The sequence below is a fragment of the Perca fluviatilis genome, chromosome 1 (genome assembly GCF_010015445.1).
Source record: "Perca fluviatilis chromosome 1, GENO_Pfluv_1.0, whole genome shotgun sequence".
NCBI lineage: Eukaryota > Metazoa > Chordata > Actinopteri > Perciformes > Percidae > Perca > Perca fluviatilis.
In genome coordinates, this window is record NC_053112.1 from 34,810,648 (window position 1) to 34,835,541 (window position 24,894).

At 40.5% G+C, this 24,894-nt stretch overlaps 1 protein-coding gene across 2 annotated transcripts in view; it reads left to right on the forward strand.

Annotated features, from left to right (window-relative positions):
• tmem131l (transmembrane 131 like) overlaps nt 1-24,655 on the forward strand; it is a 41,455-nt gene extending 16,800 nt beyond the window's left edge. The window contains exons 5-34 of one of the 2 annotated variants that reach the window (XM_039801990.1): nt 1,067-1,190; nt 1,344-1,460; nt 3,002-3,106; nt 4,411-4,488; nt 5,997-6,150; nt 6,938-6,996; nt 7,081-7,186; nt 7,291-7,393; nt 10,676-10,817; nt 11,010-11,180; nt 11,272-11,341; nt 11,446-11,569; nt 11,683-11,752; nt 11,853-11,962; nt 12,101-12,170; nt 12,346-12,479; nt 12,592-12,734; nt 12,866-13,052; nt 13,378-13,563; nt 13,985-14,134; nt 14,247-14,802; nt 14,934-15,046; nt 15,240-15,409; nt 15,513-15,719; nt 15,907-15,985; nt 16,505-16,614; nt 18,964-19,096; nt 20,412-20,482; nt 21,664-21,797; nt 24,233-24,655. In XM_039801990.1, the coding sequence (XP_039657924.1) occupies nt 1,067-1,190; nt 1,344-1,460; nt 3,002-3,106; nt 4,411-4,488; nt 5,997-6,150; nt 6,938-6,996; nt 7,081-7,186; nt 7,291-7,393; nt 10,676-10,817; nt 11,010-11,180; nt 11,272-11,341; nt 11,446-11,569; nt 11,683-11,752; nt 11,853-11,962; nt 12,101-12,170; nt 12,346-12,479; nt 12,592-12,734; nt 12,866-13,052; nt 13,378-13,563; nt 13,985-14,134; nt 14,247-14,802; nt 14,934-15,046; nt 15,240-15,409; nt 15,513-15,719; nt 15,907-15,985; nt 16,505-16,614; nt 18,964-19,096; nt 20,412-20,482; nt 21,664-21,797; nt 24,233-24,541 (4,285 nt within the window). In that variant the 3' untranslated portion in view covers nt 24,542-24,655. The remainder of the gene's footprint in view (nt 1-1,066; nt 1,191-1,343; nt 1,461-3,001; nt 3,107-4,410; nt 4,489-5,996; nt 6,151-6,937; nt 6,997-7,080; nt 7,187-7,290; nt 7,394-10,675; nt 10,818-11,009; nt 11,181-11,271; nt 11,342-11,445; nt 11,570-11,682; nt 11,753-11,852; nt 11,963-12,100; nt 12,171-12,345; nt 12,480-12,591; nt 12,735-12,865; nt 13,053-13,377; nt 13,564-13,984; nt 14,135-14,246; nt 14,803-14,933; nt 15,047-15,239; nt 15,410-15,512; nt 15,720-15,906; nt 15,986-16,504; nt 16,615-18,963; nt 19,097-20,411; nt 20,483-21,663; nt 21,798-24,232) is intronic. The other variant, XM_039802000.1, reaches the window with a different exon arrangement.
• Nucleotides 24,656-24,894: the final 239 nt, after the last annotated feature.

A 24,894-nucleotide genomic window follows, 5' to 3' on the forward strand; every position in this document is an offset into this window, starting at 1 on the left:
CCGGAGCCTCAGACTGTTATGCTACCTGGCTAGCTAGCAGCTATAACGTTACCCAATATGCCGTCCGGCGGTGTAAATTTGTAAATGTAAAATTATTAGTGTTAGAAATTGTTTATGTCCGTAATTGTTGTGTGCTATGGTGTTTGATCCTGTTAAAGAGAGTTAGTTGTGGGTTATTAATTGTTGTGTTATACAGTTACTACCATGAGTGAGAAGGGTACGCAGTTAACAGGGCTCCCATTCTCAATTCACTCAGATTCACTTTATTAGCCATTTGCAGTGTAACCCACATTGGAAAAAATTTAAGTAAGTAAAAAAAAAGTAGCTCAAAGTGCAAGGTCAACACATAAGAGAACACAACATAAAAACAGACAAACAAAGCCAGATTACGTCGGTATTACAGTATATGAAATATTCATGTCATACGGGAAATTAGTACCTGTATACGGTATAAACCGGTATACCACCCTATATATACCACCTAGTATACCATACTATGATGTGGTTAGGAAGAGATCATGCCTGCCCATGTCCAAAAATGTGTTTGTGCTTATTAGGCAGAAACTCACAATGCAGTGTGACAAATGATCTAAAACACTACACACTTGACCAGGTTAATAGCTGGAAAGAAAAAGTAGATAATATTTGATTAGACCACTCCAACCTAAGATCTTAGACCATCTCCTCTATAATGTTGAGCATGTACTTCAGTTGCTTAAAATAAAAGTAAAATCAAACTCACACATGCAAACAGGAAGTGAAAGATGCGCCAGTCGAGGCTTGACACAACACCTCAAATAAAAATTGTCAAGAATGTAGAATTTAAAGGGTGTAGTTCTTTTTAAAAATGACATGCTACTCACCTTAAATTGGCAGCCTATATCCCAACAAAGGACTTTTATTTTGTGTTCAAAAGTACTCAAATTGATGCTGAAATGTGCACTTCTTTCTTTATATAAATGTTTTGACTTGAGGCATACATTTTAGATGATGACGAACATGATGAAATATTTAAGGCTGCGTTGAGAGACCCTTATTTATGATGCTGTTCTGCATGTCTTTACAGGCCGCTGGGGCTGCCAAGAGCTGAAACCATACATATACACAACCCCAGCCAGGATGTTCCAGTGACACTGCTGTCAATGTTTACATCCAGCAGGCACTTTTACATACCTTTCTTTCACAGAAGAGTAAGTGTATGTGTGTCAGTGTTTGTAGACCTTTTAGCAGCACTATATATTCACAAGTAATAATGTTAAAGTATTAATTTGGCCCTGACTTGTGTGTCTTGTTCTTTTTAGAAATGTCTGAAACAACTTCTCATGTTTTGCTCTCTGTCCTAGGTGATCCCTCCCAGAGGGAAGGCCTCTTTTAAACTTATTTTCCTCCCGTCTGAGGAGGGCAATGTAGAAAACACATTATTTATAAACACATCGGCCCATGGGCTGCTCTCATACCAGGTCAGTGTTCATCAATACACCTCCTGCTGTAAAGACTCAGATCATGTTCTGTTGAGGCAATGGTGAAGTCCCGCATCATAATGCAAGTGGTCCTTTTCCCTCAGTTTTTATCTCCGGATTGTGAAGTGAAAGCTGCTCACGTGTTGGATGGGTTACCACAGTGTGTGTCCCTGCTGTGACAGAGTTTACAAATCATACTTCAATCATATCAAACTTTCTTTTTCGTTAAGAATTTGTGATCCAAAACAGCACCAGACCAGACTGCTAGTTTAATGCTGCACATTTGTTTTCACTTTTCATCCCGCAATCACATACTCCTAAACAAAGGAAGTCAAAAACACAATTGTTTATGCTAAAAGAAAATCATGTTGGACTTTTGTTTCATTTTAACTGGTGTGTGACCCCACATTGCGTGAAAAGTAGAAGTAAAAGTAGATCACCGTGAAACTAGCAGAAACGTTCAGAAACGGTTTCACACAACCAGTGCTTTTGTTCTTACAGCTGCTATTATGACATAGTTAATGTTTTTGCATGTTGAGAATAATAAAAATAAGTTTGGAAATGTGCATTCACATGCTTCAAACTGCTGTATCCTCTTACTTGGATTCCAGTCCCAGAGTCTGCCTTGTTATTCCACCCCAACTGGTTGTGCTACCACTTTAGGGTTTATCAGACCTCTTCAATTTCACAGGTTTTGATCACTGCTTGGTGATAGTTGTGTCTTTCCACTTTCACTTTCAGTGTGTAACATCCTTTTTGCATGTTCATAAGGAGTAGTTACAATGTTTGGCCTGAGAAAACTGAACCGCACTGGAACCAAAGCAAATATGAATTACCTATATAGATTCGCTCCAATTACATTAGGAGTGTGTATTATGTTGTTGTTGTGAGTTTTGCCCATCTCCCATTAAACCATGCACTACAGTGCTTCTCACATGTAGCTTATAAATGGCAAGCAAACACGCCCGGACACGCAGACACTTGGACTCCCATGCACTGCCTCAAACAGTGCCACTCCCTTTACGTGCCTCAAAGACATGTAAATGTTTTCAGTCATTCTCTTTTTTTTTTTTTATGTTGCCAATGAAATCAACCACACAAATCTTTGATTTGCATTTTTCTCAAACCTATATATCTGTCGACTAATCGTACAGTCATTATCTTTCCTTTCATTCCCTTTTCTGAACAATTGAAATAAAGGTGCCATAAACCTATGTTTTTATATAGCTAAAAGTATGTTTTGTGCTCAGTACTACGCCTGATGGTTGGTCCTCAGGAAGCAGGTGAAAATCACTTGAATACAAATGTATTTGTTTGGAAAATGATACACTCTTTGTTGTGCTACATTATTGAGAACTTACATTCTTTTTCTTTTTTCGTAATCACCAACGTCAGCTACCATCTTACGAACTGCTCCAAAAGTTCAGTTTAGGCCCACTAACCAACACTACTCCTTTTGTTTGCCTCTTTGCTGCCTGGCCTTAAGATAATGCATATGGTGTTGAGAATCCTTTTATAAATGTTAACTCTTCCTTTTGCAGGTATTTGGTGTGGGTGTTCACTGGGGTTCATTAAAGTCTGTCCAAAGTAAGGATAGTCTGCTAGTATTCCCTCACATCCAGAGCATTAAGCTGACCCAAACTCAGGTATGTATTTAAATGTCTCTGTTTGTTTGTTTGTGCAGGCCATACATAGTAGTGACTAACGTGTCATCATTGGAAACAGCTGATTTCCCCTTTCCTGCCAGCCCTGATAACGGACGCCCGCATGCTAACAAATAGAGGCTTTGTGATACAAACTGACAAGCTCTTGCTGTCACTTTTTTTTTCCTGCCCAAAAATGTAAACGTTTGCCTGCAGAGTATAACCACAAACTATCCATTTAAAATGACACATGCTTTGTACAATTATTCATTTGTACACGCTTCAAAGCCATGAAAACCAATGACAAATTGGTGCAAGGCGCTGCATTGAAAGTGTGTGAGAAGCGATCTGAAAGAAGTCCTCGCCTCCACAACAGGAAGTGGGGTGGCGGTTGTAAAATGTCAGCTTGCCAAGTGCAGAGACTTTAGCTCTCGTAATCCCTCAGACTGCTGCTTATTCTGAATGCAGACGTTTGTCCTCTCAGCAAGCTCCCCACGTTTTAACATATGGGTAACAAAAACACTCTCCACCTATACAGTATACTTATCATCATCAAGTTGGTGCACTTGTTTCAAATTCCTATTGTTTCAGTTTTTTCTGTCTTTTTTTTTTTTTTTTGCATTCCTGCTTCAAATCACACATTTTTTAAGAATCTTTTCTATAACAGTGACCTGGCTAAGACCGAAGCAAAGACTTTCACATAAAAGAACAAACGACAGACTTTAAACAAAACAGAAAATTACATCTAACAATAAATTAGCAGTGTTCAGTAACAGGACATTGACATTGAGTGGTCAAATATCCCTTAATCCTGTTTTTTAAATATTCCATATTAATAAAATAATCAAGTTTAAAGTGACTCACACCAAGATGAGGGTGCAACAACTTTAAAAGCACAGTAACCTTTTATGCCTTCTTCTACTAGACACTGCTACTGAAATTTAAAATATGTGTCGATGGTGTAGAGCGTTCAGTGTCATATCTGACAGCCTTTTACACAGGTTTAAATGTAGATGTAATCAATGTGGATCCAATATGCCCCCTTGCAAAGTCCACGATGATCAACATTTGAATTAGTGATTCTCTGGACAATGTTTAAAACCATGTTTAAAGATTGCAGGAATTGACAATGTCCATTGAATCTTAACAATGTGCAGTACGTGGCTAGCTCCACTAGAGTTTAGGCATGTGGGGCCTTGTAGAAAAGATGACCACTCAACTTGCTGATATTTCTATATATCATTTAATGCTTACATGAATCTTTTAACCCCATTATTGCGTGTTCTGTCATGCTGTTTCTCCTGCAGGAAGATGCTTCCAACATCACTATACTGGGTCTACTCCTGGAGTGCAGCTTACCGAAGAGTTTGCTTAACAATCCTCAGGTACTTGAAAATCCCCTCTGCACATGTTCTAAGACATGTGAAATACTCTGCTTGCAGTTAGTATTTGTATATTGTATAGTTTTTCTACCAAAAAAGGTCCAATCACCTAATCCTTAAAATGACATCTACTCCTACAAATAATCAAATATTTATAATTTCAAATGGTTCAGCTGCTGGACACAGTATGTCTCCTCCTTCACTGTAAAGTCAACTCTCAGTGTATGTAAACTGGAGGTTTTCCACATCACACCTGTGTGTAAAATGCATACGGGATCACGATTGCTTTTCAAACTAGTTGTGCTGATGTGGAGACTAGAGGAACTGTTCTACCCAGATACTCTACAGTCTTGTAACAACACTTCTCTGAATTACACTTGCCAAATAAAAACATTCTTGAATTTGCAAGCAATCAGAGCATGAGAAGGGAGGGCATAGGTTAGACTTTAAGGAAAAACACAGAAGTACAAAGGAGAGCAAGTAACCAAGTACCTTTTGTGATGTATGATCTTTCATCATTTTTAGCTTGTTCCTGCTTCGCAGTGAGAAGTGAGTCTTTCTCTCTCCTCTCGTCACGCCCACTCCTCTGAGCAGAAGGCCAGCTAGTCTAAAACTTAAACAGACAGCCGGGCTTGTCATCAGAGCGCCTTCTGTTTCCTCCAGAACCCCCTGAGGAGGGCGAGATCTCTTGCCAGACTTTTAATTGCCTTCTCAAGAGACTGTAATTGACGCAGGACTCCCAGTGCTCATGTGGCACAATACACATGATGCAAGAGGCGGTTGCAGACAACCTTACTATGATGTCACAATTATGCACACTGAAATCACCCTGGCGTTCTGTTGCATGAGTTTCCCAGCTGTGACCTGCGGCTCCTATCCAAGAACAACACCTGTTCCTCGTTCCTTTTTTAAGACTTTGCTAACATAATCAGGAACTGGCTTTTGGTCAGTGTCAATACTGCTCACAGATTAAATGAGCCTTACGGGAAGTTAGCAGTAGGCTTGGTTTCAAGGGATTAGGTTTGCTATTGCTTCCTTGAGCCCCCATGGCACCAAGGCAGGGCATCTGTCTACAGGTCGTCAAGTCCTGATTCGACCCCTGAGACCAGCCCTGGTTTGCAGTGAGATTTGCACCAGTACTGACTTATCAGCTACAAGAGGGTGTTAGTCACAGGGTGGGGTGGAGGGTTAGGAGTAGTAGTAAGTTACTACCTGCTTGTTTCTGTCTGTCACTCTATAGCAAATAAGTGGTTATTCTGTCTAATCTCGGAGCGAAGCAAATAATTCACTTTTCCATTACCATTTGTTTTCTTTCAACCGTCACCTCAGCAACTTTAAAAATCATACATTCGGTCTCTTTAACATCCAAATTGCCCTTTTTAGTTTATTTGTCTTTTATCTTTGTTAGTTTCTGTTCCTATTTACTAAAGTTCTAAAATTACTCCTCATTGTTATCATGCTTGTCCTTCTGTTTGATGCGTGACTGGTATGTCTTTCCTGTCCCGTCCCAGGGGTCCTGCCTGGAGAGTGAAGAGCGCCTCAGTCTGCAGATTAATCTGTCAGCACGTGATGACCGGCCCACTGACTTGGACAAGCTCAAGCCTTACGTCATTGAGCACATTTTGGTGTTGCTGATGGCCCCCGCTGCTGGACAGGCTGCCGTAGGTGGGTTTGTTTGACCTGTCTGACCCAATGTCTGCAGGCAAATGAGCTGTGGTAATGTGACAGCGCTGCACAGTGTCCCTTAAATATACCACACAGCTCGATACTGACTGGCACTAGTGTATTGCTTCTTCTTCAAACTCCACTCAAATGACCTCAGAAAATGTCTGTTTTCTGTGGTGGACCGCTATTGAAGCAAAAGTTAAAATAGTGTTCATACTGTATTTTGATGCTAGAGGTAGACTTAATGATGCTCTCTGAAATTGTATGTGCCTGCTTTTCCCTTTCTCCTGAATCATGTTTACTTTGACTCTGGGGAAAAGATTAGATGAATCTGCTGCTGTCAGATGAGGATAAATATAAAAAGACATCAGTTCTGCTTTCCCGGGCTTACTGTCCAGAGTAACTCAGAAGCTTAAGATCAAAAGAAATCAGTTGCATTGCTGTACACTTACTGCAAATAGTTTTTATCATGATTGCTCACACAGGCTGCATTTGTTAATGAACCACATTAGCAAACAAAGTTTGTTTTTCTAAGAACTTTCACAGTTTTTGCATACAGTATTAGACTATATCTGTCAGCAGCAGATAGTGCCTTTTTTTTTTTTGTCAAACTGGCTGGGTGAACATGGTCATCTTTCATTTTCACTTTGTTCATAGCGTAGACCTTTTTAAATGGCAGAAAATGTTCGATTTGTACATACATCATGATCATAGTAGCTTCTCCTGTACTCTACATATGTACACTGCTTTTATTTATCTGAACATTTGTTTTTTTTGTTTTTTACAGGGGAACCAAAAATAGGAGTTTATATGTTGAATTCTGGAGACAAGAAGCTCTATGTAAAGGTGAGGTGTTTTTCTTTCTTTTGCTATATTATAGATATTACAGGTCGAAATGTATAGGCTATAACAAGACATTTATCTCTCCAGGACATGCAGATGCTATCAAAAGTGGAGGCCAGTCTGGAATTTAATCAGGTCCTTCTGAGACCAGAGGCAAAAAACTTCACTGAAGTGGCTACACTTGCCTGCAGAGGTGAATACTTATTTCAATTCAAATAATTTCTTCGCATTTCACATAATATCTTATAAGGGCAAATGCATTTGACCCAAACTGCAATATTTTGTTTCTTATATCAGGTTCATTGCCAGGCAACGGAGGGAAATGCATGAATCATATCAGTCTGAAAATTCTGGGAAACCGGACAGCCTACACCTTCCCTGGACTGCTTATCACACACAGGTAAATGTTGTGACTTTGCCATTTTACACTCAAGTTACCCGAAGAAACCATTAGAATTAAGCAAAGCTTCCTTTTGTTTGAAAACGCTGGCTGTACCTGGCAAGCACCTGGAAGTACACATTGTTATTGTCTCTATTGTAATGACAGTCCTTCCAGAAAAACGCGGAGTTTTTTTGTGATTGTTGCGGGCAAAAATCCTTGATTATGCGGCATGTTTTCTTAAAAATGCGATGGAATATGCGGGATATTTATGCAATTTTATGCGATGAAATTGCGGGAACTTGCAAAAAATGTGGGAACTTGCAAAAATTGCGGTTTGATGAAAAAGAGAAGAAAAAGTGATTCCCCCAACACCCTGCTTTTTTTTTTTTTTTAAATAGTTTAAAGATATTCAGTCATTGCAATAAGTAAATAAATAAGATACACAAATATATTCAAATAATATAATAAAGTAAAAATAAAAGTAATAGGCTAAACAGAGGGAAATAAAAGATACAAAAGAGACAGACTTTCAAAAATCGTTAATAATATAGACAGCAGGAGCACTTAAACAAAGAAATTTGAGTAGACATCAGATATTAAGATAGCTTTCTTATTGGATACCAGAGATGGGAGTAAGTCACACATGGGCAAGTCACAAGCAAGTCTCAAGTCTTAACCTTCAAGTCTCAAACAAGTCCAAGTCATTTTTTGTGACAATCAAGCAAGTCAAGTCATAGCTTCGGTCAAGCAAGTCAAGTCATACAAAAGTTTCCATTTTTAAACAAGCTAAAGACAGTGATTATGAACTGCTGGAGTTTTATTTGCATTTTTTACTCAATATTCAAAAGACATTGCGTCCACATACATCTGAAGAGTTTAAATTAACACAAATAAAAAGCACAGCCTAAAACTGATATTAAGCCAACAATAAATCAACATTGTTCAATATGCCTCAAACATGACATCAAATCATGAAATTCCTTCAAACAATTCAAGTATAATGGTTCCTAAGTCAAATAATATTCTTCAAACATGCCTCACTTTTATGAGACAGAAACACATCCTTTATTTTTCTTTAAAAAAAAAACCTTATCCTTCTCTTAAAGAACAAAACATATTCTTTAAGAGGAGCTGAATCCCACCACCTTTGCTTATCACATGGAATGGAAAGTATATGTTGATATTTGTCAGTGTATTTGTGAGTGAATGTGTGCGTGTTTGAGAAAGAGTGATTGAAAAGTTATTAATATTGGTGAGTGAATGTGCGTGTGTGTGAGAGTGCAGAATGTGTTTTATGTGTCCCTAGCTTTATTCACATACTTACGTCTGCATGTGTGTGTGTTTATGAGAGAGAGAGAGAGCAGTTTGTGTTGTGTGTGTATGTGTGCCTAGTTTTATTCGCTCTTACCGCCTCCTTAAACAAAGAGGGGAGGGTGTGCTTATTCATGGCCAAAAACTGAAGGGAGTTCTGTCCATCACAAACGTCCAAATAGTGGTTCAGCTGAATATGGGGACTGGAACCCGAATCTCTCCCGATTTGAAGTGTCTGATGAAATTCGACGTCGGCAATGTTTGTACTGCAGACCTTGCAAACTGCCGTTAGTTTTTTTCTTTGCCTGGTCAGATGTGTAATCCTTATAGCCAAACTTTATTATTTTCTGTGCAGAGGGACATAGGCGCCGATTTATGTTTTCCTCCGTGGGTGCTCACACGCACACCCTTTAAAAAAAAAAAGTGTTTGCATTTCAGAACCTTAGGAAATGGACAGCGGCCGACACGAACACACACGCCATAATAAAGCCGTAAAGTAAGCCTAGCCTATAGGCTATCTTTCAACTCAGGACAGCGCCACTTCTCACAAATACAGATAGGATTGGAGATGAAAAGTTTAACTGGCACGTAACCTCGATCATCTTCGTGGGAAATTAACAATCAATGCCACCGACATAGCCAATCACACTATGACAGACGCTCCACAACTGCAGTGTTTCATTTTAGATTAATGTAAAAATGAACTGGCAGTCTGGCACACGTGGGTGGTCAGTATTTTCCGTGGGTGCTCGAGCTCCGGAGCACCCACGGTATCGGCGCCCATGAGAGGGATCCATGACGTTAAGTTACTAGCCACAGCCAGTGTTGTTTACTGACGGTCTGCCGCCGCGCGCCGCGTCATCATATCAACGGTTCCTGCGCATGCAACAGCACTAAAATCGTAAAGTTAACTCCTCCTCAATATCAGAGGGGGAAAAATATATATTTATTAAACAGAAAATCAAGTCATTTCAAGTCATTTGACTCAAGTCTAAGTCAAGTCTCAAGTCATGAATATCAAGTCAAAGTCAAGTCGAGTCTTTTATGAATGTTAATCAAGCAAGTCTCAAATCCTAAAATTTGCGACTCGATTCTAACTCGTGTCAAGTCATGTGACTCGAGTCCCCCATGTCTGTTGGATACCAACTTAAGAGACTCAAAGTACATGTCAAATTCAACCTCCAACACCTGCTTTTCGCATTGACATATATAAAAGGCTTTTCGATGACGTTCACGTCGCGTAATTACGTCACTTCATAATGTCACTTCATAATGTCACTTCATAATGTCACTTCATAACGTTCCCATGGCAACAGGGGAAAATGGCTGCACTTGTGTGAGGTAAACGCAATATTTTTTCAACTTTCTGCTAAGATATATGACTTTTTTGCAACGAAAATGCGGGGATTATGAAATCATGCAAGCACCGCATATTTTGCGCGAAAATCGGCAATTTATGCGGCGAAAGTGCGGCATATTTGAAAAAAATGCGGCCCCTCATGAATATGCGGACTTTGGCTGATTATGCATTGAATTATGCGATTGCATAATCGCGTTTTTCTGGAGGGACTGTAATGAAGATCAGTCCATTACAGATGTTGATAAAAGGCTCATGAAGTGTCATTAACATGTGATACTGGATAAATTAGAAAAAAAAGTATACAGTGGAGGAATTAAATTTTTTTCACTCTCTATTTTACACATTACACACACAGGCCTGAAACACATGCACATGCACATTCACATACACATAGGCAGAGCAATGGGGGCTGCCCATGGACAGGTGACCCGAGCAGTTGGGAGTTTTCTGCCTTGCTCGAGTGCACCTCAACAGTGCAAACTGGCACCTCTCCGGCTACCCAATCCGCACTCCATACTTCTTCTGCACGGACCTGCGACCCTCTGGTTCCAACAGACTGAACTACTGCTGCCCCCATACTGCTGCCATAACAACTTAGTATTTTGACATTCTGTTGTTTCTTTCTGCAGAAGGACCATGGGGGATTTGTTCAGCCTGTTTCAGGTGAAACAAAGAGCTGCAGACCAGTTGGATCTGTGGCTGACAAACTCCCTCCTGCCCATCACTGTGACGAATGCCAGCCTCTCACAGAAGCTGCAGGGAGTAATGAAGGTATGCACCACTGCCTTGTTGCTTTGAAAGGAAGCAGATCTGATTACATGATGATATAATGATGATCATTAGACTTCCTTTTACCTAATGCCAAGTGCCTTCTGACACACTGCACTTCACCCTCCTATCATAAGGATCCCAAGTTCAGGAGAGGATTTGACACTAATGTCTCTGCTGCCCCTTGTCTGTCAGGTGATGAACTTCAGTGCTCCATTGACAGTTCCCCAGGGCTGCTGGCATGTCCTGTCCCTTAAGCTGCTCAGCAGGGCCTTGCCTGGGAACCAGGGGTTCACCCTGTGTCTGCATACCAGCCTGGGCACAGCCCTGCACATCCCCCTTTACTTTCACTCCTCTCCTTTAAAGGTAAAATACCAGCCGTTGTGGCTACAGTAGTGTGTTGGGTTGTGGATCTCTATACAGGATCAGATGTGGTAATAGATGATGTGTCTGTCAGCAGGGGGAAGTTGTGTTTGAGGGGGAACAAGAGTGTGGACAACCTTGCCCTCTCAGGTTGTCTGAAACAGGTGAGACATGACACTTCAAACCTCCTGTGAGAGAAAAAAAAAAGTCATAATCTGTTTTTTAGTGTTCATTTATTAATTTATAATTCTCTCTAATATCCCATCAGGCCATTCTGAGTGGCAGCGTTCCCTCCTCCCCGACTTTTCCCCCTCGTCTTGGGCCATAGACGGCAAACTAGCTGCTGAGCTCTGTTCCCGATGGCAGAGCCACAAAGACAAACTGTCTTGCAGGTCAGTCTTAAATGCAACACACAGCTTTCTTTTTCATGCTATTGTGTGTCTTGTAATCCATCATTACACACCATTAACGTCATTAATCACGTGAATCCTTTTTGTCTTCTCAGGTGGCCTAGACTTCCTGTAGAGACGTCGTCTCCTCTGGACTTTGGTGCTACACCCATCAATGAGAGCAAGGTGGGCAACACCTAATGACTTGTCACTACAAATGGTGTACTCCAAATAAAGGGAAATTTGTCTGCAGCAAAAAGAAAACACTTGTTGTTATTTGTTCCAGGTGAAGACGTTCATGCTGAAGAATCCTTCCTCTTCAGTGGTTTCTGTAGAGATACGAATCCTCTCCCTGTACCCAGCCCCCCTAGAGGCTTTGGACCTCCTAACCAAATGGTACGCTGTCAAAAGTACATGCTTGTTATTGCAAAGAGTTATTCATTCCCAGTCTGTTTGGAGTTGTATACCATGTTGCTCCAGCACATCCCTCAAGTTGATTTGTCAAAACAGTTTTTTCTCTGTTTTGATTGGCAGGTTTAATATCAGCCCCCTTTCTGTCAACATCAGCACTACAGAGTTTTCTCTGTTGGCTTCCCCCCCCAAGGTAAATCACATCATGTGCATCAGTAGACATCTGGGAAATAAAGTTGTTGCACTGTTTAATCTTTTTTTAAATTTGATTTACTCCTTGATCTTTGGTCGTCGTTGTGCTTCAGTCTTACCGATGTTGCTTTCCCTCCAAACCTTTTTCCCCTCCCTCTGTTCCTGTTTGTGTGCAGGCGGGTGAGAATGTGGAGGACATAACAGGGGAGGGTGTCCTGCGTCTGCTGCTGAAGCCCTGGGAGGCCAGAGAAGTTGCTGTGGGCTTTACTCCCTCTGAACACAAACCCACCACTACCATTCTCATCATCAGGTACTGATTCATATTATTAAAGGTCCCATGACATGCTGCTTTTTGATGCTTTTCTATAGGCCTCAGTGGTCCCCTAATACTGTTACTAATACTGTTTTTATCCGTGATTCAGGAACAACCTGACCGTGTTTGACATGATGACGGTGCAGGGCCAAGGGGCCAAAGAAATGCTAAGAGTCGGAGGCAAACTGCCCGGCCCAGGAGCCTCTCTGCGCTTCAATGTTCCTCAATCGACGCTAATGGAGTGTCGTGATGGTGAGATTAATGGTTAAACTCCATATCATTACATGTTAAGTAATAAGGTGTATTGGTACATATTCACTTTAAACAGAAAGATAAGGCAGTCGAACACGCAAAACTAAAACGTTACTGCTTTTCACTCCTAGGCCTGCGCACCAACAAGCCACTTTTTGCCATCAGAAAGAGTTTCAAGGTGGAGAATGCAGGAGAGCTTCCTCTGACAGTCATGTCAATGAATATTAATGGATATAATTGCCAGGGATTTGGCTTTGAGGTCTTGCAGTGTCGCCCCTTCAGCCTGGACCACAACACCTCCTCTGAGATCACCATTGCGTAAGTGCCTGCTTTATTGGTTTCCTTTTTACTGTTGTCACTTAATATTTAAATAATGTTGTCATTAACGTCTTCATTGCTGCATATTAGTTAGATTTAAAATGGATAAGGGATTTTTATCTGTCGCTGTATGTTGGCACTCCATTATTCAACTTTTGTCTGTGCCCACATCTGTTCAGTCATGTTCTGCTTTTTTATCTTCCTCTTTTACATGTTTGTGCGGTGTGTCCTAATATACATCTCTCTTCCTTTTTATCTTCTTGTTCTGTCTCTTTCTATGTCCATTTCTTTGTCTCTTACTGTCTCTACCGGTCTGTGTCCTCAGCTTCACCCCAGACTTCACCTCATCCTGGGTGATCCGGGACCTCACTCTGGTGACATCACGCGGCACCTCTTTCCCTTTCACCCTCAATGTGACGCTGCCCCACCACATGTTGCCTCTGTGCGCTCAGGTGGTCCCTGGCCCCAGCTGGGAGGAAACTTTCTGGATGGTCACCCTGGTCTTCACATGGTTAGTACCTTTTTTAGTGTTTGTTAGATCATTGACGATCCCTTCCACAAGATATGTAGAAATAATCTGTTGAATGTGTTCGTTTTTTTCCACACCAAAAATGTTATGCAAGTATGCAGATCCCACAGGCTTCGAGTTACTCCTCTCTCAATTTGTCAAACTACTCTTTGTTATGAACATGATAAAAAAACAAAGCCACACAAACAACCAATCAGTTGAAAGTAGCGTGTTTAATGGAGGGGTCAGAAGAAGAAAACTTGCTGCTAATGCTCTTTTACTGATCAGAGTTGGACATTTATATTAAAGAAAGAATATTCTAATATTAGTTTAACTATTCACAGTAGTAAGTCATTATTGTTTCTAGTTTTGTGTGTGTATTGGATGTCTAACACATTGTCTGTTGTATCTGTTTGCTATTCAGCTTCTCCCTGTTTGGTGTGTGTCTTATGGCCATCCATCAGGCTCAGTATATCCTCACTGAGTTCTCCACACCCAGTATCAGGAGCAACCACAACTCTGTCCTCTCCCGGGATAGCGGTCTCGTCAATAATATAGCACCCAATGGAGTAAAGTATGTCCAATGTTTTTCAGTAATTTGTACGCACAGTGTAGAGACTGTTAACTATTTGCAAACACAAATACTGCAAGTGGATTTAAATACTGTTTGTGTCTTCTTTGTGCAGTAAAACAAAGGGCAGTTGTAAGAGCTATGTGGACACCTGTCACACCTCAGACAAAGGTAAGGGGCGTGGCTCTCCAGCCTTGGCTAACAGCCCCGCCCCGCGTCCTCAATCATCCTCAAAGAGGGGCTCCTTAACCACCACGTCCCAACCACAAAAGAAACACAAGGTTTCACTCTATTACACCAAATACAAGTCAAGCTCGTCCACAGCAGCGTCTGATGCTGTGACAATGGACGAAGAGCATGAAGACCTGACACCGGACCCTCCCCTGACCCCAGACCCCGATATCTGCAACAACAACGAACCAGCTTTCATCAGTGAGATGGATAAAAAGACAACCGCAGACTTTAAAGAAGACCCCCACAGCACTATAGAAGATAGAGTGCCAGCAGCAGTTATGTTTCCCATGGAAATGCCTGCTGGTTTCCCAGATAACGTCACAGTGGGTCCAGGACCTAGACCCGGCCTGTTAGTGTGCAGTCCTGTAGAGAAGAGCTGCACTGAGCACTATGCAGAGAAGATCGACTCTGAGAAAAGGGACAGTTCTGAAATGGAGGTAAGGAAGGTGCTGGAATTTACTATGCCTGTACTCAGTTCAATTTGATGTCTTTTGCAAAGCTTATAATACCAATGGCTTCTCATTAACAAACAAATAAACATCAGTACTTTATTTGTTTCTGTCTCCAGCTAAGAGAAGATGGCAAAGGCCAGAAAAAGAAAACGCAGAGCTCTGAGACTGGAACTGCATCCGGAAATAATAAGGGAAAGAGGAGTCGCAGGAAGACAGAAAATGTCTCCAGGTAGACCTCACCATGAATACATTTACCTTTTTATTCTGATATTCCGGAGTAAAATGCCATATGATACTGGTCTTTGTTGTGTCATATTTAAAAAGGGACAGAGCATCAACCAGCAGTGAAAGAAAATTGACAGGCAGTGTTATAAAATGACATTAAGATGAGATGTATAATCATTGTTTCTGTTTGGCCCTAGTGCTCCTGAGCACAATGTGGTAGTGATACCAGAGAGGGAGAAGGAACCCGATTGGAAAGCAGGGGACCGTCACGTCACTGGACCCCGCAACAGGAACCGCTGCTGCAACGGCTCCAAGTTAGAAGCACCAAAGCCTGGACTGAGTGTTGAGAGCCCCATCAAACAGAACGGTGGGCGTCCTCCTGAACCTGTCCCAGTTCTTTGCAGCTTTACTAACTCGACAATAACCAAACGCTTGATTTGAAACTCACTGGCCTTATTGATGTCCGGCAGGTGTGTGTCCTGCTCGTACTCGACGGAAGTGCGCTACAGAGCGGCGTGGTGGTGGAGTGTGTGAGTCGGGCTCGGACTCCGGCAGCTCGTCAGGCAGTGTGAGGGCCAGCAGAGGGAGCTGGGGCAGCTGGAGCAGCGCCAGCAGCATGGAGGGAGACAAAGACCCCAACGCCCGAACACACGCCTACACTACCTCATCTAGAAAAAGTAAGGAACACTTGTGCACTACCTTATCTAGGAGAAACCAGAACTATTAATGTCCTATTAAGTTCAATAACTAACAAAGGGCATAATCATCACAGAAAAACATGGATTGTTATCACAGACGAGAAGAGTCAGTTACATTCCTTTTGACATTTGTGCAAACTGATTTTTGTCTTTTTGGTTTTTACAGGGGACTCCATGCAGTACAGTGTCTACCCAGTAGAGAGAGACTGCTACCAGACCATGAATACAAACTACAAGGCTCTCAGGTACCTCAGCGCACACACACACACACACACACACACACACACACACACACACACACACACACACACACACACACACACACACACTCAACTGGACACAAGAACTTCAACTGACTTATTTATGTAGTGGTAATGTGGACAAGATTTTGTTTTAAAAAAAAGTCAATGTGAAATGTCTTCCATATGTGGATGGTAGGGAGCACTTTTATTACAAGAAATTAGTTAAACAAAATGTACATAATGAACTGAAAACTTTTCAAATATGCTAAATATACAGTCATGTTGCACAGTAATGTTTATTTGATCTATTCTGTTAGGGTTTCTTTTTCAAAAAAAATAGTGTTAGTTTTTACTTAAACATGTGAATCAAGAAGTAAAATCTGATGATTGTATTTATCCACTATGCGCCATGGCCAGGCCACTGACGACAACCGTTGAATTATAATTAGTATTGTTAGATCATTTTTTGGAAATATACTGTATACCTGTTTGACTTGTAACTTTTGCCTTTTCTCTGTTTAGCATGAACAGTTTGTACCGTAAAGACATGACGTGCCAAAGCCCAGATCCCCCAGCGTCCAGCTTTGCCCCGAGTTTTGCTGCTGTTGCTGCAGGAGTAGACCGGAACATGGGTAAAGACATTCATAGTAAATATAGGGCTGGGCAATATAGTGATATTATATCGATATCGTGATATGAGACTAGATACTGTCTTAGATTTTGGATATCGTGATATGACATACAGTCCCCTCCAAAAGTATTGGAACTGCAAGGCAAATTCCTTTTTGTTTTTGTTGTTCATTGAAGACATTTGGGTTTAAGATCAAAAGATGAATATTAGACAAGAGTTCAGAATTTCAGCTTTTATTTCCTGGTATTTACATTTAGATGTAAAAACTTAGGACATATCACCGTTTGTATTAGACCACAGCATTTTTAGGTGAGCAAAAGTAAAGGAACAAATAATCTTAAAGTAAATAACATTTAATATTTGGTGGCATAACCCTTGCTTGCAATAACTGCCTCGAGCCTGCGACCCATCGACATCACCAAACTGTTGCATTCTTCATTTGTGATGCTATTCCAGGCTTTTACCGCAGCTTCTTTCAGTTCTTGTTTTTTTTCGGGGGGTTTCTCCCTTCCTTCTCCTCTTCAGGAGGTGAAATGCATGCTCTACTGGGTTAAGATCAGGTGGTTGACTTGGCCAGTCTAAAACCTTCCACTTTTTCCCCCTGATGAAGTCCTTCGTTTTGTTGGCAGTGTGCTTTGGGTCATTGTCCTGCTGCGTGATAAACTTCCTCCCGATTAGTTTGAATGCATTTCTCCGTAGATTGGCAGACACAATGTTTCTGTACACTTCTGAATTCATTCTGCTGCTACCATCATCAGTTACATCAACAATAAATATTAATGAGCCTGTTCCAGAAGCAGCCATGCACGCCCAAGCCGTGACATTACCTCCACCATGCTTCACAGATGAGCTTGTATGCTTCGGATCATAAGCAGTTCCTTTCTTTCTCCACACGTTGGCCTTTCCATCACTTTTGTAGAGATTAATCTTGGTCTCATCAGTCCAGAAAAATGTGTTCCAGAACTTTTGCGGCTCATCTCTGTACTTCTTTTCAAATTCCAATCTGGCCTTTAGATTCTTACTGCTGATGAGTGGTTTGCGTCTTGTGGTATGACCTCTATGTTTCTGCTCTCGGAGTCTTCTTCGAACAGTGGATTGTGATGCCTTCACCCCTACACTGTGGAGGTCGTTGGTGATGTCACTGATGTTTTCACTTACAATATTTCTGTCATCAACTACTGTTGTTTTCTTGGCCGACCTGTTTGACGTCTGGTGCTCAGTACACTAGTAGTTTCTTTTTTTTTTGGGGGGATATTCCTCATTGTTGTGCTTGCTATGCCCAATGTTTGTCCAATGGCTCTGGTCGATTTCCCTTCTTTTCTCAGCTTTAAAATGGCTTGCTTTTCTCCCATAGACCACTCTCTGGTCTTCATGTTGGTTTATCCTCTTTAACAAGAAGTGCAGTCTTTTTAGGTTTAAACCAAGGATAAAAACTTAAACTAGTCATGCAGAGCTATTTCATGTTTGAAAAATCAACCTAAAAGGCAATACCCGGGCAACAAGACACATCTGTCAGTCACATGTTCCAATAGTTTTGCTCACTTGAAAAATGGGTGGGTTCAAACATATGGTAGTATGTCCTGAGTTGTTTAACGCATCTAGATGTAAATGCCAGGAAATAAAAGCTGAAATTATATAATGTCAAATTGTCTCATACTCATCTTTTGATCTTAAACCCAAATGTCTTCAGTGAACAACAAAAACAAAGGAATTTGCCTTGCAGTTCCAATACTTTTGGAGGGGACTGTAAGTGTTGTCTTTTCCTGGTTTTAAAGGCTGCATTACAGTAAAGTGATGTACCTTTTTTTTTTACCAGACTGTTATAGCTGTTCTATTATTTACCTTTTCCCTACTTAGACATTATGTCGACATTACTGATTAACATTTATCTAAAATCTAAGTGTGATAAGATATTTTGTTAGAGCACAAATTGTCAACCCTAGAATATCTCCTCGATATCGAGGTATTTGGTCAGGAATATCGTGATATCTGATTTTCTCCCTATCGCCCAGCCCTAAGTAAATACATACTTTATTTGGTTACACTTTACTTGAAGGTATCTACATGACACTGTCATGAACGTGTCATAAACATTATAAACAAGTCATAAACGGTTATGACATAACGCTTCTTTAGTAAGTGTCTTTGTCATGACAAGTTAGGGTTAGAGTTAGGATTAGGGTTCATGTGTCATGTCACTCTTATGTAGATACCTTCAAGTAAAGTGTTACCCTTTTATTTTTTGTAAGGAAAAGCGAAGTCTAAAATGAACACCTGCCGATGTCTTCAACAAAGACGGCTTGTGCATTGCGTCTGATTTCTAATGGAAAGTTGTCATGTGCTCCCACAGACCTAACTGGTCAGTATTTGCCTGAAGAGACGTGGTCAGCTCCATCCATCCCTCTCACCAATGAGTTCAGATACAACACCACCGAAGCTCTGCCCTACATACCTCAGCCAGCAACCACAGCATCATACAATGGGTAAGCGTTTGGATGCAGATTTGTTAAAAGCTTTTACAAATAACTATTTTTATATTAACAATGAATCACATGATGATCGGTAATGTGAAAAGGGTCTCCTTTTAATGACAAATTTATCACCGAACAGCAGACAAAGTTAGTGAAAAGCTGATGAAGAAATTTGAAAATGAAATGATCTGAAGGGCCAGATATTTTCCTCAGGAGTTGGGGAGACTAGGGCTGCACAATATATCGTTTTTTTATCGTCATCCCATTATCAACTGGTGCAATATACATTTCGCGAAAGGCTGCGACATATCGCGAATGACACTGTGAAAACTGCACTTTTTTTGTGGTGCTTTCATGTTCAATTTGTTCAATAGGTTCAATACAAAAATGTTGGAAATGATTTCATTTAATTTGTTTTAAATTCAATAAGAAATTTTTGTATTTACGGTAAACGGAATACTGAAAGCAGCAGAAGTGCAGAACTAAGTGCACTTTGGTGTCAGTTTATTTATCGCAAGTAATATCATTATCGCGATATTCAACGTTATTGCATACTTTCCTCATATCGTGCAGCACTAGTAGAGACTTAAACAGAGCTAATAAGAGAGTGATTATTGGACTTACATTTGTCAAAGGACAGAAACAGGACCCAAAATTAATGCTAATGATGTGTCTGCTGCATGTGAAGGAAGTAAATTGTTAACAGTAGCCACAACAACTTTGTTAGAATGTAATTGTCAGCATTTGCGGGGTTCAGTTGCAGCTTTAAAGAAACCCAAGTTGATCTTTTTTGTATTTTATCATCATTCATATGTTCAAACTGTATATATCCTTGTGTCTTTATATCTACTCTGATATAACTAACCTTGCACTTCTGGTTAGATGCTAGACTGCATTTTGTTGTCTCAGTCGTCTGTGCAATAACAAAGTTGTTTCTAATTTATCCATGGAAGGAGAATGAGTTGGTGTCTAAAAACTGGACAGAAAATTAGATTAATATATAAGAAATTAAAATATCTTTCTAATGTTGTCTCCTAAATCCAAATGGCTGCTGCTGTGGCAACTGTCTATTCATCTATTCATATCAACTATTACTTTTATGCCACTTCAACCCTCTGTTTAAACAGCCTCTCTATCTGCAAAAAATAACTGTATTAGTAAGCTGCTTTATATCTGTCCAGGCATGATAAGTGATACTGGTTTACAGTTTGAATAATTGCCTTCCGAGTGCTGCAGTAATGTGTCCTTATGTTTCAGAAGATCAGTGTTGCAGTTTTATCTGTCAGTGTTCAAACCGTCACATCAGGTGTTTCCTTGTTTCTCGCAGGTTCACTTGGAGTAGTGCCAACAGCCAATGCAACAGTCCCTACCCCTACTGTGAGGAAAGCAACTACATAGGTACAAACATGACATGCAGTTGTCTTATTCCTTAATCCAGTTATATACCGTATTTTCCGCACTATAAGGCGCACCGGATTATAAGGCGCACCTTCAATGAATGGCCTATTTTAGAACTGTTTTCATATATAGGGCGCACCGGATTATAAGGCGCATAGAATAGAAGATACTGCAGTCAAACGTTTGATTGGGGTTGCGTTATGCATCCACTAGATGGAGCTGTGCTAAAGGGAATGTCAACAAAACAGTCAGATAAAGTCAAACTTTATTAAGCGTTCTGACAACTCCGTTCACTCCCTCCTTATAGCATTTAAATCTAAGTGGTCCGAGAAAATGTCTATCGTCTCAACGTGGTCACTGACATGTTGTCATCGGCTTGTCCGCTTCCATTGGCCATATCAGAGGCAAACCTGAACGGATTGGCTCATATGAGCTACCAATCGAAAGCTTAGAAGCTAGGGAATATGATGACGCCCACATCGATCATGTAGCAAGCTGGGCAGAGAAGCTAGCGGCGATGACAAGTGCGGAAATGGAAAACTGTTTTGCGTTTTTCCGTTGTGATTCGGCCAGAAACTTCAACATTGTGAGGCGAACAGATCGTTTTGGAATATAAAGCTTGGATATTACATTTCCTTGGACTCTTGTGGATTTATGAAAATCAAGTTTTGGGCAAAATACCACTTTGTTGCTGAAAGGACAACGAAAACGGGTATGGATGCACTCTCGACACCTGCGCAGATTACGGCTGAATTGTTTTATTTTCTGTTACTTTGTAACAGTTGTGTAACTGCTATAAATCATCTTATGCTTTGTATGTGGGCTTAAATATGTGGGCTGTATATTTTGAAGATTTAATGCTTTAAAGTTATAAAAACAAGGTTTTATCGAGGTTACAGCGACGCAGTGTGTGTCCCGTCAACGGGGCAGTGATCCTTGAGAGGTTGATCCATATATAAGGCGCTCCAGATTATAAGGCGCACTGTCGTTTTTTGAGAAAATTAAAGGCTTTTAAGTGCGCCTTATAGTGCTGAAAATACGGTATCCCTATCACACTCTGTACTACGTTTAAATGTGATGCTGTAGACTTAAAACTGTTGTTGGAACAAGCATTGACTCTGCTTCCTTAGGGGTTCATCTGCATTCAAGTTCAGCATTCGTTTGTTTTAATCCTCTCGTAGGTAACGGAACATTCACGAGTGGTTTTCCCGGTCAGGAGGCCCAGAATGCACACAGCAATCAGACCTGCTGGAGTGAGGAACAGCCTCAGGAAACCCCATCAACCTGGGATACAGCAGCCTGTGTGGGCAGCAAGGTAACTAGTCACTATACTGAACGGTCATGGTTTAAACAATTCAATTCAATTACATTTTATTTATAGTATCAAATCATAACACAGGTTATCTCGAGACACTTTACAGATAGAGTAGGTCTAGACCACACTCTATAATTTACAAAGCCCCAACAATTACAATAAGTCCCTCAAGAGCAAGCAGCGCGACAGTGGCGAGGAAAAACTCCCTCTTGGGAAGAAACCTGGGACAGACCCAGGCTCTTGGTAGGCGCTGTCTGACGGGCCGGTTGGGGATGTGATGAACAGTGGCAGTAATAGTCAGATTAATAATGGAACAGTGACTTCAAATGGTAGTCGTAGTAGTTCATGTCCTATCAGGGCGCAGATTCTCAATGAATCTGCATATTGTCAATTAATTACTTTGTCAATAAAATGTCTGAAAATTGTTTTTTTGTTTTGTAATTTTGAGCCCAAAGTGATATCTTCAAATGTCTTGTTTTATCTGATCAACAATTCAAAATCTATAGATATTTAGTTTACTCAGAAAAAATAACCTTAAGTATTTGTTTTATTGAGATCGCACACACAAAATATAAGCGTTTCTCTGTTTCACGTTTAGTCTACTATCCTGTATGACACAGAAAATCTTCAAATCCTCGCATCTAAGAAGCTGAAATCGGCAAATTTTTTTGCTAATTTTTTATTTTTTTTTAAATCAAATAAAATTTCTGTCGATCAAACTAATTTAATGAATGGTTGCAGCTCTATTATATTGTGATGCAGGTAAAATGACTACTATTCTCCTAGGCTTACAGGCTGCATGACGAACAGCGCATCGACCAAAAAAAACAAATGCATTAGTTGTACTCAGAATGGCTAAAATCATGAAACTCATGGAGAAACACTGTGTAAAAATAACGACACAAAATCTTTAAAAGTCACACTGGCGATACTTTAACGCTTCGCTACGAACATTAAACAGATACTCCTCTCAGATTGTGCTGTGATTACAATGTAACAGCAGTGTGCACAGTAGCATTTTTGTTGTTGCACTGTTGTTACAGAAAAGACACTTTGTGAAAACGCACACACGACAGGCACGTTTTAAGTGTGTAACGTGAACCAGGCCAATGAGAGAGCAGGCTGCTGCTTGAAACCTGCGATTGGCACCAAGATGTTCAAGATCTTTATCAACCTGCTGCCTGTGATGCACACTTTAGCACCCCGATTTAATGTAGAACTGGATGTTTTCTTCTGTGGTCGTGTCATTTTGAACAGCAGTGCACAGACACTAAAGACACCAGTGGCTTCTCTGTTGTGACTCGTATAACATCTAGAGGAAGTTTTCAGCTCTTGTGCTTGCATCACTCTGATCTCCGTGTCAGATTTAGAAATGAGGAACAAGAATGTCTGGTTTAATAGGTTCAGTCTTACTGAAAGTGGGTTTTTATCAGTTCTCTTTTATTTGCTGCTTCTCCTTTTTGAACTGCTGACAATATGCTATCTATCAAACAGTGTATCGGTGTGTATTTTAGCAAAAATATATATATATATAAAAAAGTCAACACATAATTCCTACAAGCCATATGTCCTACAAGCTGCAAGTGTAATTTTTATTTTTATTTAATTCAGTTTTGTTGAAGTAGCATTTTAATTGATAGTTTTCATAGTAATTCATTTTCATGTGTGGTTTTTAAAATGTACTATTATATATTTTATTTGTTTGAGTGTTTTACTTTCAAATACTGGTCTCAAAAATCTGCCAAAAATTCCAGTCTCTGTCGGGCTGAACACTAATACCATAGGGTAATAATTTGACATTTAAAAACCTCAAACCTATGATTAGTGAGTCATTTTATCCAAAGCTACATAACATCACTGCACAACCGAATACACTTTTAAATTCTAAATGTTACTAGCAGCATGTTACATCTACTTATAGTGTCTTGACAACAGACGTAGGAAAAAATGGTTGGGCTCTTGCATGTTTGAGTACTGTAGGCAAGTTACAAGGCTTTAATGGATATTTGTTTCTCAAAAAATAGAATATGTATGATATTTTTGCCTTTTGCAAATGTGAAAAAGTGTAGAAATAGACAGGGGGATGTTGCCGTTACATGGCATGCCTCATAACCACTAGTCGCTACGACTCCCGAAAAGATAACTTTATATTGCTGAGGGTGGCGAGAAACTAGAGCGGAGAGGTAATTTTATTTTGGCTGAAAAAGGAGAGACGAGATTAAAAATGCAGAGAAACGACAGCCAGGTCATCGCTGCAGGGAACAGACTGCCAAGTGGCCGTAGGTAGCCGAGCACAGTGACAGGTAAGGTTAGAAAATGTCTTGGAAGTATAATACTCTGAATCAACTTTGGACCACACACAAAGCTGCAATATCTCAGAAAAAGCTTATATCACCTCTCTCTCTCTCTCTCTCTCTACCCTCCACCCTCCACAGCCATACTTCTCGGGTACCCGCAGCCTCTCTCCCATGTCCAGTCTGTTTGGATCCATCTGGACGCCCCAGAGCGAGCATTACCAGAGCCACTTTCAACCTGAGCGGTCAGCCCCGATGTCTCCCGTGTCCCCCGTCACCCCGCCTCATTCTCCCTTTACCCGAGAGCCAGAGGGGAGGTGCGCTCCCATCCAGTACTCTAGCTTCAACCCCTTCGGCCCACACATGAACCTGGACATATGGAACTCTTCCTCTAACCGCAGCTCCAACTCACAACTCTCCAACGACTCTGGCTACTGTGGAGATGTTTAAAATAGATTTAAAAAAACAAAAACAAAGCAGAAGAACCTTAACAATAATTGCAAACATATAAAACATTGATATGTAAAAGAAAGGAAATAAAAATGAATGTTCTTTTATCATTAATGGGGAAAATGTGAATATTCCTTCTCTTTTATGTTCCCATTTTCAAATGTTAAATGTTGTGAAAGGTTAAGCATTTGTTGTATATTTTTCTAGATGTTTTGCAGTTTTGATCATAGAAAATAAAAAAAAAAAAAGGTTTTGTACTTAACAACAAATCAGTCATTCTTTAATTACATAAGGTGGTAATTATCTACCTACCTGTCTGTCTTTATTTCTTGGCTGCTCTCTCTACATGTATT